This window comes from Podarcis erhardii (genome assembly GCF_964252035.2).
Source record: "Podarcis erhardii genome assembly, chromosome: 4".
NCBI lineage: Eukaryota > Metazoa > Chordata > Lepidosauria > Squamata > Lacertidae > Podarcis > Podarcis erhardii.
The window spans coordinates 39,798,015-39,812,275 of NC_138508.1; the positions used below are offsets into that span (position 1 = coordinate 39,798,015).

Below are 14,261 nucleotides of genomic sequence, written 5' to 3' on the forward strand. Positions count from 1 at the left end.
ATGATCAGTAGGAACCCTGAATTTTGCAGAGGGGCAACAAATAAAAATACTCACACCACTGGGGCAACCCTCCCTCCAAGAACCTTCACATCAACCCTATGAGGTCTGCACATGCTCAGTAGCCATGGAATGGTGGCAAGCAGTTGCAGAATGGCTTGATGAAGGAGGGCCTGGCTGGCACCCTGAGCAGGAATACCTGTGTTATGAAATAAGAATATGCTGCAACATTTTGTTGCCCCTGCCACTTGTACACATAGCAACATGACTGAACAGAATTTCATAACACAGATCGCTTATGGATATTAATGATAGATAATGATATACTTTTGCATTTTTGTTAACACAGAGGGAGTTAAGAGATTGTTTCTCTCACCACTGTTAATGCCAGTGAGGTTTCCTCTAATTTTGCCAAGCCAAATTAATATTTAGGGCTAATGCAGATGATGTCCTTCAGCAATGCTTGAGACTATAAGGAAAAGGCTGCAGTAATCTGGGACAGCTGTAGGAGGAAACTTCTATGTCCACAGCCTGCTCCTAATTTCTTTAATATATAGGAAGTTTTGTGGGCAAGAGGGTCCTTTAATCAGGTTGAAAAAAACTTTTCTATTTGTTATTTTAGAAGTTTGCTCACTTAGCTTATCATTGTCTCACATGCAAGAGACATCTGATAACCCGTGGGCTTATTCTGCAAAGGTATCCCAACTATGAAATGCCCTCCCCCTTGGCATACAATTGGCACCAGCTCTGATGAATCTTTGGTGCCATTTGAAAACTCTCCTATTTCAGCAGGCTTTTATGAGAGCTTAATTACCTTGGACGGGTTTGGTCCTTCTTGCTGCTATTGAGACTGTTGTGATTTTATCTGCTGCTCTTATTTCTAATTGTGTTTGTCTCCAGACAGATCCACTTGCTTTCAGTTAAAGGTGACATTCCAGAATTTTTGTGCTGTCAAAAGGATAAAATTATTTCATAGGCCAGCGGTGCTGTCATAACGTCGTCAAAACAGCTACATCTTTACATTGGTCCATTGCGCTGTACAAGAAATAAATTATTCTGGATCCGCCAGGAATGAGAAACCCGTGCCCCGCTGTTTATCCAGGTGTTTTCTTCTCCTGGGTATTTGGATAAAACAGGCTTTCCCCAATGTGGAGCCCTCCAGACACTGTTGGTCTCTTAACTCCCATCAGTCCTAGCCAATACGGCTAACAATCAAGGAGGGTGCAAACTGGAGTCCCACATTTGAAGTCCCACAGGCTCCTTATCACTCACTGAAATGACTCTTTTTAAATAAGGAAGCAAAGCCTTTATTTTAGATCATTATTATGCTACAATATAACACACTGACACATTTTTAGGCGCAATCCTAAACTCTAAGCAGGGCATCACAGAGTGCCAACTCGACACTCCCAGTGCTCACACCAACCTGGGTGGAATGTGGAGTGGCAAGCAAAAACACCCCTTTGCTCTGTTAGCAGCCAGGCTGGTGCAGAAAAAGAAGATTAGATTCTCTCCAATGTCATGACATGAGGGTGGCAAGATCTCAGGAGAATCTAGTGGATGCTGGGCCAGGCCAGGCCTGCTTCCCCAAAACACATATCAAGGCTTTCTGCGAATGGGCTGTTAGTGGTAACATCTGCCTGTTGTTTGGGTGGGCATGTTGGGGCCCCCCCGTCAGGAGAGGCTAGCAGAGCTAGGAAGAGGGACATCTCAGCTGCACCCAAACCCCATGTAGCATGGCGGCCTGGATTGCTCTATTTTGCCAAAAGAAATAACAGAAAGGGGGGAAACGAAAAGTAGTCAGGGCCACCTCTCTATCTGGCAGTTCTGCTATGTATCTTTTGCTGTTCAAATATGACCTTGCTGCCGTTGTTTTAAAACTCTTTATTTTGTAAAGTTAACACAGAACTTTAAAAACATAAAGACAATGAATATTCAACATGCATAAGCAAACAAAAAATATCCTAGCAGCAAATTCAAAGATGGAACAGTAAAAAGGGATAGCAAGATTATCCATACAATATATATCTATAAATAAATGGTAATGGTTAGCACACTGTTATTTTGTTCCTTATTTCACTCAAGAAAAAAAGTTATAATGGAGACACAAAATCAGTTTAACTACATCACTATCTATCTTTGCATGGTTGTAATAGACTATTTTTTTTATTTATTTTTTAAAAAACCCTTAGGGAGTTAGGGATTTTTGAGTAGCATAAGAACATATCCTAGTTGGCAGAAACTATTTTTGCCATCTCTTGTAAACTGGACAGGTTAGTTCAAAAGTTTTCTCAATCCATTATAACAATCAATATAAAAACCTGAACTTTTAACTTCATAAATATGCAGGTTTGGAAATTTGGTGGGAGCCAGTTTTCAAAAGACAATTAGGTATGTCTTGACAACTATCTGAAGAACAGTAACACCTTGGTTTGTATTCAAACTTACAGGGCAGTCCAATGCATTTCTACTCAATATATTGCTCCACTGAGTTAAGTGTTAATCATGACTTAAGTTCCATTAACCTCAACAGGAACTAAATGCAACTAATTTAGGTTGTTCTCTAATGCACAGTTACTTGAGAGTAAGCCCAGTGGGACTCACTTCTGAGTAGACATGCATAGGATTGAGCTTTCGGCTTTGATCCAACCCATTATTAGCGGCGTCCTTCACCCCCAACCCAATCTGAATGGTTTGTACAACATTAACATCTGATTGTGAAGGATGCTTCAGTAAATGTATGCTCTTTTTCAACCAGATACTCATTTTAGCATTAAGAAAGCTTAGAAACATTTCTGTCTCACAAAAGGAGTCTTGTGTTCAATGGAGTCTAGATCAACAAAAATTGATGTATTTGAAGTTTCTGCTCTATGTCAATTGAGAACATATGAGCAGCCAAATCCTGTACTTGGAAGCAAGTTCCATGAATTCAACATGACTTATGTTGAAGTACGCATGTACAGGACTATGGCTTTCAATAGCTATTCAAAAGCCAAATCATGTTTAGGCAACTACTCAGACCAATCTGTAAAACATTAAGTTATATTCCTTTGGCTAGGTTGCTACTAGTTACTTATTTCAGTTCTAATTTTTACATGCACAAATGACACGAAAATAACGTGTGCAAAGGTAAACTATCCATTTTATGCTTACAGAAGTCTGGCTTTCAACAATTCTTTTCATTGGTAGAGTCAAAACAGTGATTTAATATCCTAAGGAAAAGGAATCTAATGTTACTTGTTTCCATGATTTGTACCAGTCATATGGGTTAATGGCATCATGGTGCAGCTTCCATTCTTCTACACAGCACACTTATGCACGGCCTTTTCACTTAAAACATAATGGGCCAAACAAGAACTGTTTAACTGAATGGTAGCCAACCAAATGTTGGTGGACTACAACTCCCATAATCTCTGAACCTTAAACCATTAAGGGTTGGTGGGAGTTGGAACCCAACAATATCTTGAGGGAACCAAGTTAGGACAGGGGTAGTTAATGTATTTTGTGGTGAGATGCGTAAGTTTCAGAAGCACAAGGCAATTCATGGATCACCACTCTGCACATTAATTGAAAGGGTGAAAAGAAAGTGTGCAAATGCACACTTACCACCTCCCCCGCTCTTTGCTGACATTTCCTTGTGAGTGATGAGGCTGCCCTACAAATAGAAGAACCAAAGCAATACAAATATCCCAGGAGTACAGCACATGCATTTCCCACTGCCATGCACAATGGGCACCTACTCTCTTTCTGACATCATACAAAGGAAGCTTGTAGATGAAGATGACAGGGAAGTACACATATATTGATGGCACAGCATTCTAATTCACTAGAATTAGTAGATAAGCAAAATAAAATAAAATAAAAACAGGTGGTTTTTTTGTAGGGAACTACCCACTTGCTCCAGCATTCCTCTCTGACAAAGGTAGATTACTGTTTAATGTTTATTTTTTTAAAAATATAAGGTATCTGAAATTAAATGAGATAAATTTTCAACAGAATATCTGCTATGGACCCAAACAGGCATTTTTCTACTCCCAATTCATTATTATGAGCTTTCTTCATAGGTAAGAAAGCTGATCTAATCTTAAAACTTGACTATGAAACTGATGCACCAGTGTCACCCAGTCCAATAGAGTAACACATTTCTTTTTAATGCTGCACTGGAGTACTGCATCTCTGCACTTGAGAACTATTGTGCAGGAAGTCTATACTGGAACACACATTCTGTGTGCCAGTAACTGTTTTTCATTCTGGAACTGAATATTAAGGCTGTGATCCTTTGTTCAGTTACGAGTTAATTAAGCTTAGGGCTGATTAGGTTCAGTCCAAGAAAGAAAACCCCAATATTTTCCTCCATGCTGCAGATGTAACATTAGGAGCAATACATGGGGTTCTATTGGATTTTTTAAACAAAAAATCAGAGTACTTTGGCAACAACTGCAGTGGCAGGAAAAAAACAGAAAAGGGAAAAGGAAGGTGGGGTGGGGGACACACAGAAGCTCCTCCTCAAATATATGGAAACCTAAAGCAGATGCCACCTATGCAATTTCATACAAATATGAGAGCAAAAAAATGCATTAAATATGAAATAGACTGTTTTTCGTAAGCTAAGCAGTCCAGATCCTGGGCTACATTCACCAATGCCAAGCTCAACGTGGCACTGCAGATTTTGGATAATCTCCAACATAAAGAGTATATACCTACTAGAATAACTTGGCTCCATTGATTTCAATGGGTCTACCTTGGTGATCACCCGCTTCCTCAAACTCTATGCAGCTTTTCAATGCAATATTGCCTGTGTGACTGCGTCAAAACCTTCCAGTGAATCTGCATGTTCCTTAAACTGCTTATTCTGCTCTCTTATCTGTTTTAGTCCAAGAAAAGAGGGGAAAGTATGGGGAAAGAAATGGATCCATCATCTGACTCCAACCAGATGTCTATGGTGATGTTTCCTATTCTTTTCTATTTGATTTGGGCTTTGGATGTTAATTAATAATATTTTTTAAAAAATAGGCCAGAAATAAAAAGCTACTTTGCTTCCTTTGCAATTCCACCAAGAAAAAGTAAAATGTCTGGGGCATGATGCTTTTAAAAGTTATGCATTTAAAAACTCAATCAATAGAAAAGACAGTTATGGTAAACTCTCCCATTCTAATCAATGGGAACCAAAAGTGCTTAACTGTGGTAGGATCAGGAATTGCTGTTAGCTAATGCATGAAGAAATATTTTAGTCATGAATTACAAATTCCTATTAATGCTTTGCTCCTTGGAAAACATTTCATAAAGAAAAAGACAACAGACAGTGAAGCAAAAGGTATCATCAGTAACTCTAGGAATTCGTATTACATAAACCTAAACTGTGCAAAGTTCAAAAACATGAGATATTCACGTAGATTAGGGAAAAAAAAACCCAACCACCTATTTGAGCCAGCTTTGAAATTAAATAGGGAGCAATGGAAATGCACATTAGACAACTTATATTTATATCCATTATTTGCAAAACATTGCCATCTACAGGCAGCTGACTGCGTAACTTTACTCTTACAGTCCTGCAGCTTTCCTCTGATCTGTAGTATAATTAGGGATGTGGGAAAATTGCTCCTTTAATTCTGTGGAGTATGTCATATACTCTTGCTTTCAGGACTGTGTAAGCTAAAGGGATGCTCAGCAGAATGAGCATCCAACAGTAGATGCTACCCTTGCCTTTCAATGGGATGCACATCTACATCCTTTCAACCCTCAATAGCTATGCAAGAGTTTGCACATCCAGCCACCAGTTAAAACTTCTCCATCCAACAGAATGTAAATCACATAGAATGAGACAGAATGTGGGTTCAGGATAATAGCGGAAACCAGAAAAACGGAAACAGTAGCACTGGAAATCAAGCTTGCAGGATTGCTTTGGCATCCCTAAGTATAGCTATGCTGGAGATAAATTTATGCTGAAAATACGGGGCACGCATATTGGGCATATATGAATACATGTTAAAGCCAGAAATTAGACTATTGAGTTTGACCATGCCTAATTTCATCATTTGCAATTATCAGGTAATGCAGGAGGATGAAAAGCGAGCAAAGGAATTTTTCTACAATAATGATTTAGCACTGGACTGTACAAACTCAGCAACATGGCACCTTTCTGCCATTTCCCCCCACTCAAGGAGCTCAACAACATTTTAGATCCAAACTCTTGTAATACTAGAGTCACCAACAATTTGTTGCACACCGTTGCGTTTTGCAATAGATTGTCATTTTACAATACAAAAACCATTACGTAACATTGCATGTGCATGAATATAAAAATAAACCACGTCACTGCTATGCAACTGTTAATACTCCACACTTAGAACCAAGTGGCCTCCTCCACTCAGTGGTCTTCAGACTTGAGAAGCTGGTGTGAATACCCATCAGGCAAGTAGGTTTTTCTTAGCTGGTCTGCCTTGGGTATGGAGTTCCCATTCTTCACATGGCGAGAGAGGAAAGCTCGCACAGCTGGGTGATCAGCCTTCTCGAGGGGAATGCTAGCTTCCAGAAACATTTTTACAAAGTCCTGGACGACACCGGGCTTCTCTGGCGGGGCTGCGCTGTTGCACTGCAAAGAGGCAGTCAGAGTTCGCGGTTTCTTCCTGACAGTTTGCTCCTCAAACTCCCCCTTGCGTTTGGTGTGCGTTTTGGATTTGAGATGGTCATTGATGGCCGACTTGCGAACATGATTCAGGACCACATTGCAGAATGTGCAGTACAGTTTCCCCCCGTCTTCATACAGTTCGCTGCCAAATTCAGTAACGCGATCCTGAGGAGTCACATACAAAGCGGTTTTAGAACGGCTCCGGGAGGGAGGTGGCTTCACGTCAAATCGTTCCATTGCAGTCTTCAGTAAACTGATCTTAAAACAAACAAAAAAACAAGATAGAGTATTACATTTATGTTCACTCTGTGCAGTCTCCAGTAAACAGCGGGATTTGTTTACTTGGGTATAGCTGAATACCAGAATGTTCAGTCACTAAAACGTTCCTACACCAAGAGATACAAATGCCGATTTCTCTACTAGTTGACTGCAGGCAAAAATGTACTCTGTACAAGATGATTATACCATGCTGTGACATTTGTGAACAACAGCAAAATTATTATGGGAAAGTTGTTTTAAAGAAAATGGGCTGTATGCATCTAAATAGTTCCACTAGCGCACTGACTTTTAGCTACACAACAGAACTTCCCAGTCTCCTCTCCCTGTGCTCCTCCTAAATCTGTTTCAGGTTTTCCAACCCTCCGGAGCAGAATTATAGGGTGAACAGGAAGAGGAGAGGGCAGAGAAATTACATTGCACAGCCAGACGTCTTGCACTAAAGGGCCTATTTAGCTGGATACTGCCCAATGTTTATGTTAGAGACAGACATGTGTAAGTCACATGTTGGCCCCTGGCACTGATGACTGGCCCAAGGTTCTTGTTAAAATAGAGTTTTCATGATTTTTTAAAATAGGCTTGGGAGATGTAGCATATCAATTAAAAGCATATAAATTATAATTTTTTGTAACAAACATTACTGCAATGTACAGTAATTTGCAGCTATCTTGTCCATGAATATGATGCATACTTCCATTATTTGTAGCTAAAGTTATGAACATCAGCTGCAATTCCCAGTGAAAAACGTACTTCCATGGTGTTATCACTGCTCTATCAGGTGCTCCAGTTCCACACACGGCTCAGGTTTGTTACGGAGAGGCTAACTTTCACAGAATTATAACTGGGAACCTAAACTAACTGAAGAAGCTTAAATCCAACTCCTGCTTCCATCTGCAGTTGAGAAAGAAAAGGGCATGTCACAGTACTTTAAAACATTTGAATGAAATGGCTTGCATAGCATTTTACTTCCACCAGCATGACACTTTTAGATATCTCTAACACTTATGGTCGCAGTTCAAACTTTTTTTTTTTTAATATTGCTGGCCTTATGGTTGTTGTATTGATTTGTATATTTGAATATACCATCCTAAGAATCTTCCCAGCTGAAATGTGGAATACCAACAATAACCACCTTCATGGCAAACATGTGTGCTTCAACCAGATCTTGTTATTTTTATGATAAATGGTTTGTACATAATACAAATAATGCTTGATTTTATACAGGTAAATGTTTGTGAGATATATTAAGGTAATATTTACAGTGAAGTATAAAGCCTCACTGCTTGTACCAGTGCAAAACTGAGTGGGAAAAGATTTATTCAGACAAAACTAAATAGATTTAGTTTCAAAATATTACTTAGATATGTTTTTATATATTTGTAGATTGCCCTGATGATTGAACTTCTTGTTTCCAAAACACCTCAGACAACAATGCAATATTTTTGGCGCTTTTCTTTGTGGTTTATTCTTGCATTCACTGTCTCTCCCCATTTTTATTTTTATTTTGGTTTTGAGTCTTAAGGGAAGGAAATGCAGAAATGCCTTAAAGCATGGTGATAGTGGGCCGAATCAAAGCATAACATCCAGCCCATTTCAGGTGGATTAGAATTCAACTCACAGCACCATAAAGCAGGCAGACATTTTCAGTATTTAGGGACATTCCTACAGTGCTCTGAAAACCCAACCTGATTTTTGCTATGATTTCAGAAAAGCAGTACTGCTGCTAAGCAGAAACACATTTCTCCAGTATGAACAATTACTAAATGAATATTGCAAAATTCCCAATTATGATCAATTATACAACTTGCATTTTGGATTTATGTTATCACAGTCAGTACAATTTGATGCAGGTATATGCAGAAGGAAATCCTAGTTACTCAGCTGCAATCCTACATACACTTACCTGGAAATAAGCTCCAATGGATGCAATAGGTCTTACTTTACTGAGTAAAGAAGGATTGATCTGAAAGTAAAAATTGTCCTCCCGTTATCTATGGAAAAGTAAGGTAAGCTACCTTAGAGTAGTCTCCTAATCTTGGTTCTCTTGCTATCCCTCGTCCCATCCCCACAACCAGAAAATGTTTAATAAGATTAAATGTTGAATGAGACAGAAAAGGGGGGTGGAATTGTCACAATTTTTTATATTTATTTTTAAAAATCACTTATTTCCTTGAACTGAGGAAGCAATATATTATTTTGAGCAGATGGGATGAACTGATATTGCTCATTGGTAACAAACTAACAAGCAAAATGAACTGACAAATCACAAGTTTATCAGGCAAAGAAGCTGTATCCCTCATTGAATGGTAAAGGGTGACACCTAGTGGTTGAATTCTATCAAGTTCCCTATTATAAGAAGAGGCCATTGTCAAGTCCGGCAGTGGTAGCTGGGGAAATTCCACTTGCTACACAGAAGTAGCAAATTGGAATATTCAGTTGTTGTTTTGATAATGATTTTTCATAGAAAAATAAAAGTGGAATCAAGCTGAAGTGGGATGTCGGTTCCAACCTCTGCTCCACAGCACTACTTACTTACTCTGTCTTTGAAAGAAACCACTTACTAATAGATCTTTCCAAAACTTATGCAGACGATCTATTTTAACAAATTCCAAATGCACTTTTTACAGTCACTGGCATTCAGCTAATGGGAAGGGGGAGGCTTCCCTATCTCAGGTTCTCAAATCTAGGATTATCTTATGTATATAAGGACATCATGAGATTCACAAGGCAACTACAAACAAACTTACATTTGTAGATACCTAATTCACTCCTTCTCACATCCTAAACAATTTCATAAAGCTGTCTCTCACCATCCTATTGCCAAATTACTGATTGATTGATTAATTAATTAATTAATTAATTAATTAATTTCTATCCCAGCTTTTCTCCGGCAGGAGCCCTGGGTGGCAAACACATCCACAATTCAAAAACAACACTGTCAAAACATTCCAAAAACTATTACAACTGAAAACATCTAAAAGCAAATTTCAATTAAAAACAGTATTTCATCCAGTACTCTTTAGTCACTAAATGCCTGGGTAATGAGGAATGTTTTCAAATTCCTTCTAAAAGTTAAAAGTAATGGAGACAGATGCACCTCACTAGAGAGGGCATTCCACAAACAGGGAACCTCCTGCCAACCTAGCAGTTCGAAAGCACATTATGTTGGTGACATGCAGTTCCATCTCTCCATTTCATCTGAATCAGGGAAGACTGCGAAGGTGCTGAACGTATCTGAAAGCAGTGATGGGGTAGGTGGGAGTCACAAAACTGAGAGGTGCTGTAGGTGAGCAGTTCCTGTGTCTGGAAACCTGGCTCTGGGCAGGGTCGCATTCCCCTTGAAGAAATTTATAGATTTGTAGTCTGGAAATACAGTACTCCTGGATTCGGATCTGTCACTGGAATCTGTCTGTGGCTAAGAGTGTTTAAGACCAGCTTAGGCCAGTTTGCAAGCTCAAGTCATCCCTGGCCCACGATAGCCTGGTCTCAGTTGCCTATGCTTTGGGGCCCTCATGTCTGGAGTACTGTAATGCACTGCTGTAATATGGGATGCTGGAGGCTGAAGCTAGTGCAGAATTTGGCTGCCAGGTTGGTCAATGGGGCAGTTCAATGGCACCATGTACCACCAATCCAAGGTGATAGTACTAGCATACCAAGGCAGATGTGGGTTGGGACTCAAGTACCTAAAGAGGTGCTTTCCCCAATATCAATAATCTCGGGCCCTTGCCTTGCCACTTGTAGGGTATTATCTGGTATACACTCAGACTTTCGGCACATTGCTCTAATTCTGAGCCCTAGTTCATTCAGTATGGTGCCCCTTAGCTACCATGGACAGATACTTCCCTTATGAAGTGGCTGCTCCACACCAATACCTAGTTGCATGAATCCCAATGGACACAAATTCTCTCTCCCCCAGATGAAGCACATGTGTACACCCATCAATATAGAACAGCAACTTCATATGTGAATTGAACAACATGGGGGCAGGGAGAGTGATGCCCACAGCTTCACCATGTAAGAAGAGAAGCACTGCTGCTTACCTTTATGGCTAAACTTAAAATCACAACAGATGGACAATTTCCAACTGATGCTGGCAACACATGCATGGTTTTGCGGTTGGTTAAAATAAATTTTTGAAGAGCAGTGGCGACCTGCCCCAAGTCAGAAGGAATTATCCTAATATCATGCCCTATCCTCTGCCGCAAATGAGCTTTTTTAATTTCTCTTGCTCATTTGCCAGAAGAGCTCAGAAGAAGTACTCAGTAGATCACTTCATCAGTTGCCTGTGCATGCCCTAAATGTGGTCACTCAAGGTCACTTAACACAGATTAACAATGCATCTACATCATGTTGTCATAATTACAGTGGCTACCAAGAATTATTTCACCTCTTTCAATGTCTGCTTATGAGTGGAGTGAGAATTTTAATCTGTGTGAATACAAAACTGGGAAATTACTCTATATGAATTAATCTGGTGGGTGCGATTTTGTGCAGACATAATAGCCCAGATGCAATAAGAATGGTGAACTGAAAAAAGAAAAAGCTGCAAATAGTAGGAGAACTTTATCTAATGAGGGACTACAGTCTAGTCACTGGTTCCTGGGTTAAAGCAAATGTCATAGAATGTCCTCATTATTCTTATCTGAGGCATCCATTCCCAGATTTAGCAAGTGCACATTTGTGGAACAGTTCCTCCTCATGTGTGCCTGGAAGCCATATTTTCTGATTTGAAAGCCCTGTCCCAACTCCTGGATATTTGAGGGAGCTTGTGGTTACTTAACAGCAAGGGCAAACTGTTGTTTGCTGTATGAATTTAGTCCACACATTCTGTGGCTGAACCATGTGTGATCAAGGTATTTGTGCTATAATGATACCACAAAGCTGGGTAAAAAGGTGTTTGCTTTTTGATGGTGGATACTGATATGAGTTGCAACTGGGCAGCAGCTATAGGATAAGTACCTATAAAAACTGAGAATCTCTTATCCATTCCTTGTTATTGTTGTTGGTTTTTTGTTTTGCACCATGGGAATGCCACAATATATTGAATTTATGCTTTTTTTTTTAAACATTGTAATCTGTGAGCTACGATAAGACAGTGTATTTTTGTGATTCTAGTAGAAATCACTTGGATCTATGTCTTAAACTGCATTTTCTAGAATGATGCTGCTGTAGTGTAGAGCATTAGGTGAACTATTTCTTATGCTGTACTCTCAGTTATGTCTTGATGATGGATGGTACAATGCAGGTGTGAAGAGAGTCTGAATTTAAGCCAAAGAGCAATCTTGTCTCAGACGTGCAACCATGCCCTGGACCTGCATTTTTGTGCCACAGCTTTGTCATAAAATGCTAGATTTTTCATGTGTGCATGTGTGGAAAAGGGCTCCTTTAATTGTACAGCCTGTCAGTATAGGAGTGAACTATAATAAATGGAGGGTTTTGCAGATCCAGCTGTAAAAATAGTATGGATTCATGAGAATCCATATGTGAGATTTCTATTTCTAAAGCATGAGGGGCTGGAGATATTATTTCATGGCATAATCTTGGGTCAAAACGTGAGCTGTCACCAGATTCATTTGGGTGTTCGTCTGTAATAATAGCCATAATTTTGAAATTTAAAAGATTATGGTCCTCTTCACACCAGCTGGTAAATACTATGAAAGGGTTAGTGAAAGAATCAGCTTTTCAGGTAAAATACAATTCACACATTTTCCTATTATCAATATTGTTATGAGAACTAGATTAAAACAAAATGCACAGAATCTAGGCCAGACAATGCCTTAACAATTGGCAAAGCCTGGAACCATAATAGTACTGAAGTCTCCAAGATAAGCCAAAACTAAGTGGACATCAATAAAACTGAAAGCTGCCCTGGGGAAAAAAAGACTGTGCAAGAACAAATACTACCCTGAGCTCTCATGAGGCAAAATATAGTATACATAGTGCAGAAGCTCCACTAAGTTCCCTACACCTTAACTCCCAGAGAAGTGTATATCGGATTACAGCTTTACAGTTCAAATTTAGGCATGTTACTGTTTACTTTGAAATAATTCAACTACGTTCAACTGGACTTACTCCATGCATTAGTACCATACGCATGGGACACTAGCACCTGAATCATCAAACCAGTCAGTGGGCAAGGACCTCATGCAAACGTTTCCAGAACTGGACCCACCAATAAACGCTCCATTATGATACCTCACCAGGAACATGGTTTTTTTGTTCTTCGGTGAATTTTACGCTACTACAGTGCCAAACTCTTTCTCAGTGGCTCTTTAGAGGTTCCCACATTATATTTCCCTGTACAGATTTTTCTTCATCAGATACAGCATTTATGCTCCACAATGGCTTCGTCTTAACGAGGAGCCCCAACGTGTGCCCCCCAACACACCTCCTTCCTAGCCCCCCCTTTAGTAGTCTACTCGCCGCTTCCAAATCTCAGGGGTTCTTTCTCCCTCGACAGAATTTCCTGCGCCCCCTGACCCGCCATTTCCCAAGACCCCCCATCTTAGCCACCCCTTTCTCCATACAACCCAATGCTATGTCTCCCCACCCAGGTGGGGAGGGGGGACCATTTCCCTCCCCCCCCCGCCGCCCAACCTCCTTCTTACAGCTCTTGACAGCCGCCTGTTCTGTCCCCGGGGGGGGGGGGGTCCGGGGCTCAGCTTCGACCTGCTGCTCCGCGCTCACCTTCCAGGTCCCGCGACAGCGCGGAGCAGACTTGGCGGAGCCGCCTACCAGACAGATAGACAGACCGGAGGAGGAGGGCGGGCGGGCGGGCGGGAGGGAGGGAGGGGGGCGGTGAGGGCGGTTGGACAGAGTTGCTTCCTCTCCGGCTCAGCCCAAGGGGGCGGGACTTACCCCCCCAGCAACACCGCCGCCAATCACGGCGTCGGAAAAAGGGAGAAAGCCCATGCGAGAGGAGGGAGGAGCGAACGGCGTTCTATGCGCCTCGCGACGAGGAGAGTGGCAGGGGCTCGCGCCAGTCGCTGAGGAGAGAAGGCGGAAGTCGAGGGGGGATGCCGCGGCCCACTCACAAGGGAGGAGGCGGAGATTGTTTACTTTGAAGGATGAAATGCGGGCCCAATCGCCGAGGGCATAGGAGGAGCTTAGGCGGGGGGGGAGGGGGTTGATCGATAGGGCCTCCCGCCAATCAAAATGTGGGTCTGAAAGTTCAGCCGCGGATAGGGAGGCGCGTTTCCCAATCAGGAGCCGGAGAGCCGGAGCTGTGCCGAAATTAAACGGCCGGAGGGTCGGAGGTTGCGGGGGCCCGTGGCGGCTGATTGACAAGCGAGCTCGCCAGTAAGGACGGCCTGTGGGGGGTGGTGCCGGAATTGAGGAACGCCGCGACAGGGGGCGGGCC

At 41.3% G+C, this 14,261-nt stretch overlaps 1 protein-coding gene across 8 annotated transcripts; it reads right to left on the reverse strand.

Moving 5' to 3' along the window:
• Positions 1–1,866: 1,866 nt before the first annotated feature.
• Positions 1,867–13,679, reverse strand: CGGBP1 (CGG triplet repeat binding protein 1). Of its 8 annotated transcripts, none has more exons than XM_081859840.1 (4): positions 13,510–13,673; positions 8,805–8,864; positions 7,652–7,792; positions 1,867–6,883 (listed from the first exon to the last, which is right to left on the reverse strand). In XM_081859840.1, exons 3-4 carry the CDS (start codon positions 7,655–7,657, stop codon positions 6,365–6,367), a joined length of 525 nt encoding a protein of 174 aa, XP_081715966.1. In that variant the 5' UTR covers positions 7,658–7,792; positions 8,805–8,864; positions 13,510–13,673; the 3' UTR covers positions 1,867–6,364. The 8 variants fall into 8 exon arrangements, with proteins under 8 accessions (XP_081715966.1, XP_081715967.1, XP_081715970.1 ...); XM_081859841.1 differs by having other exon boundaries at positions 13,589–13,640; XM_081859844.1 differs by lacking the exon at positions 7,652–7,792.
• Positions 13,680–14,261: the final 582 nt, after the last annotated feature.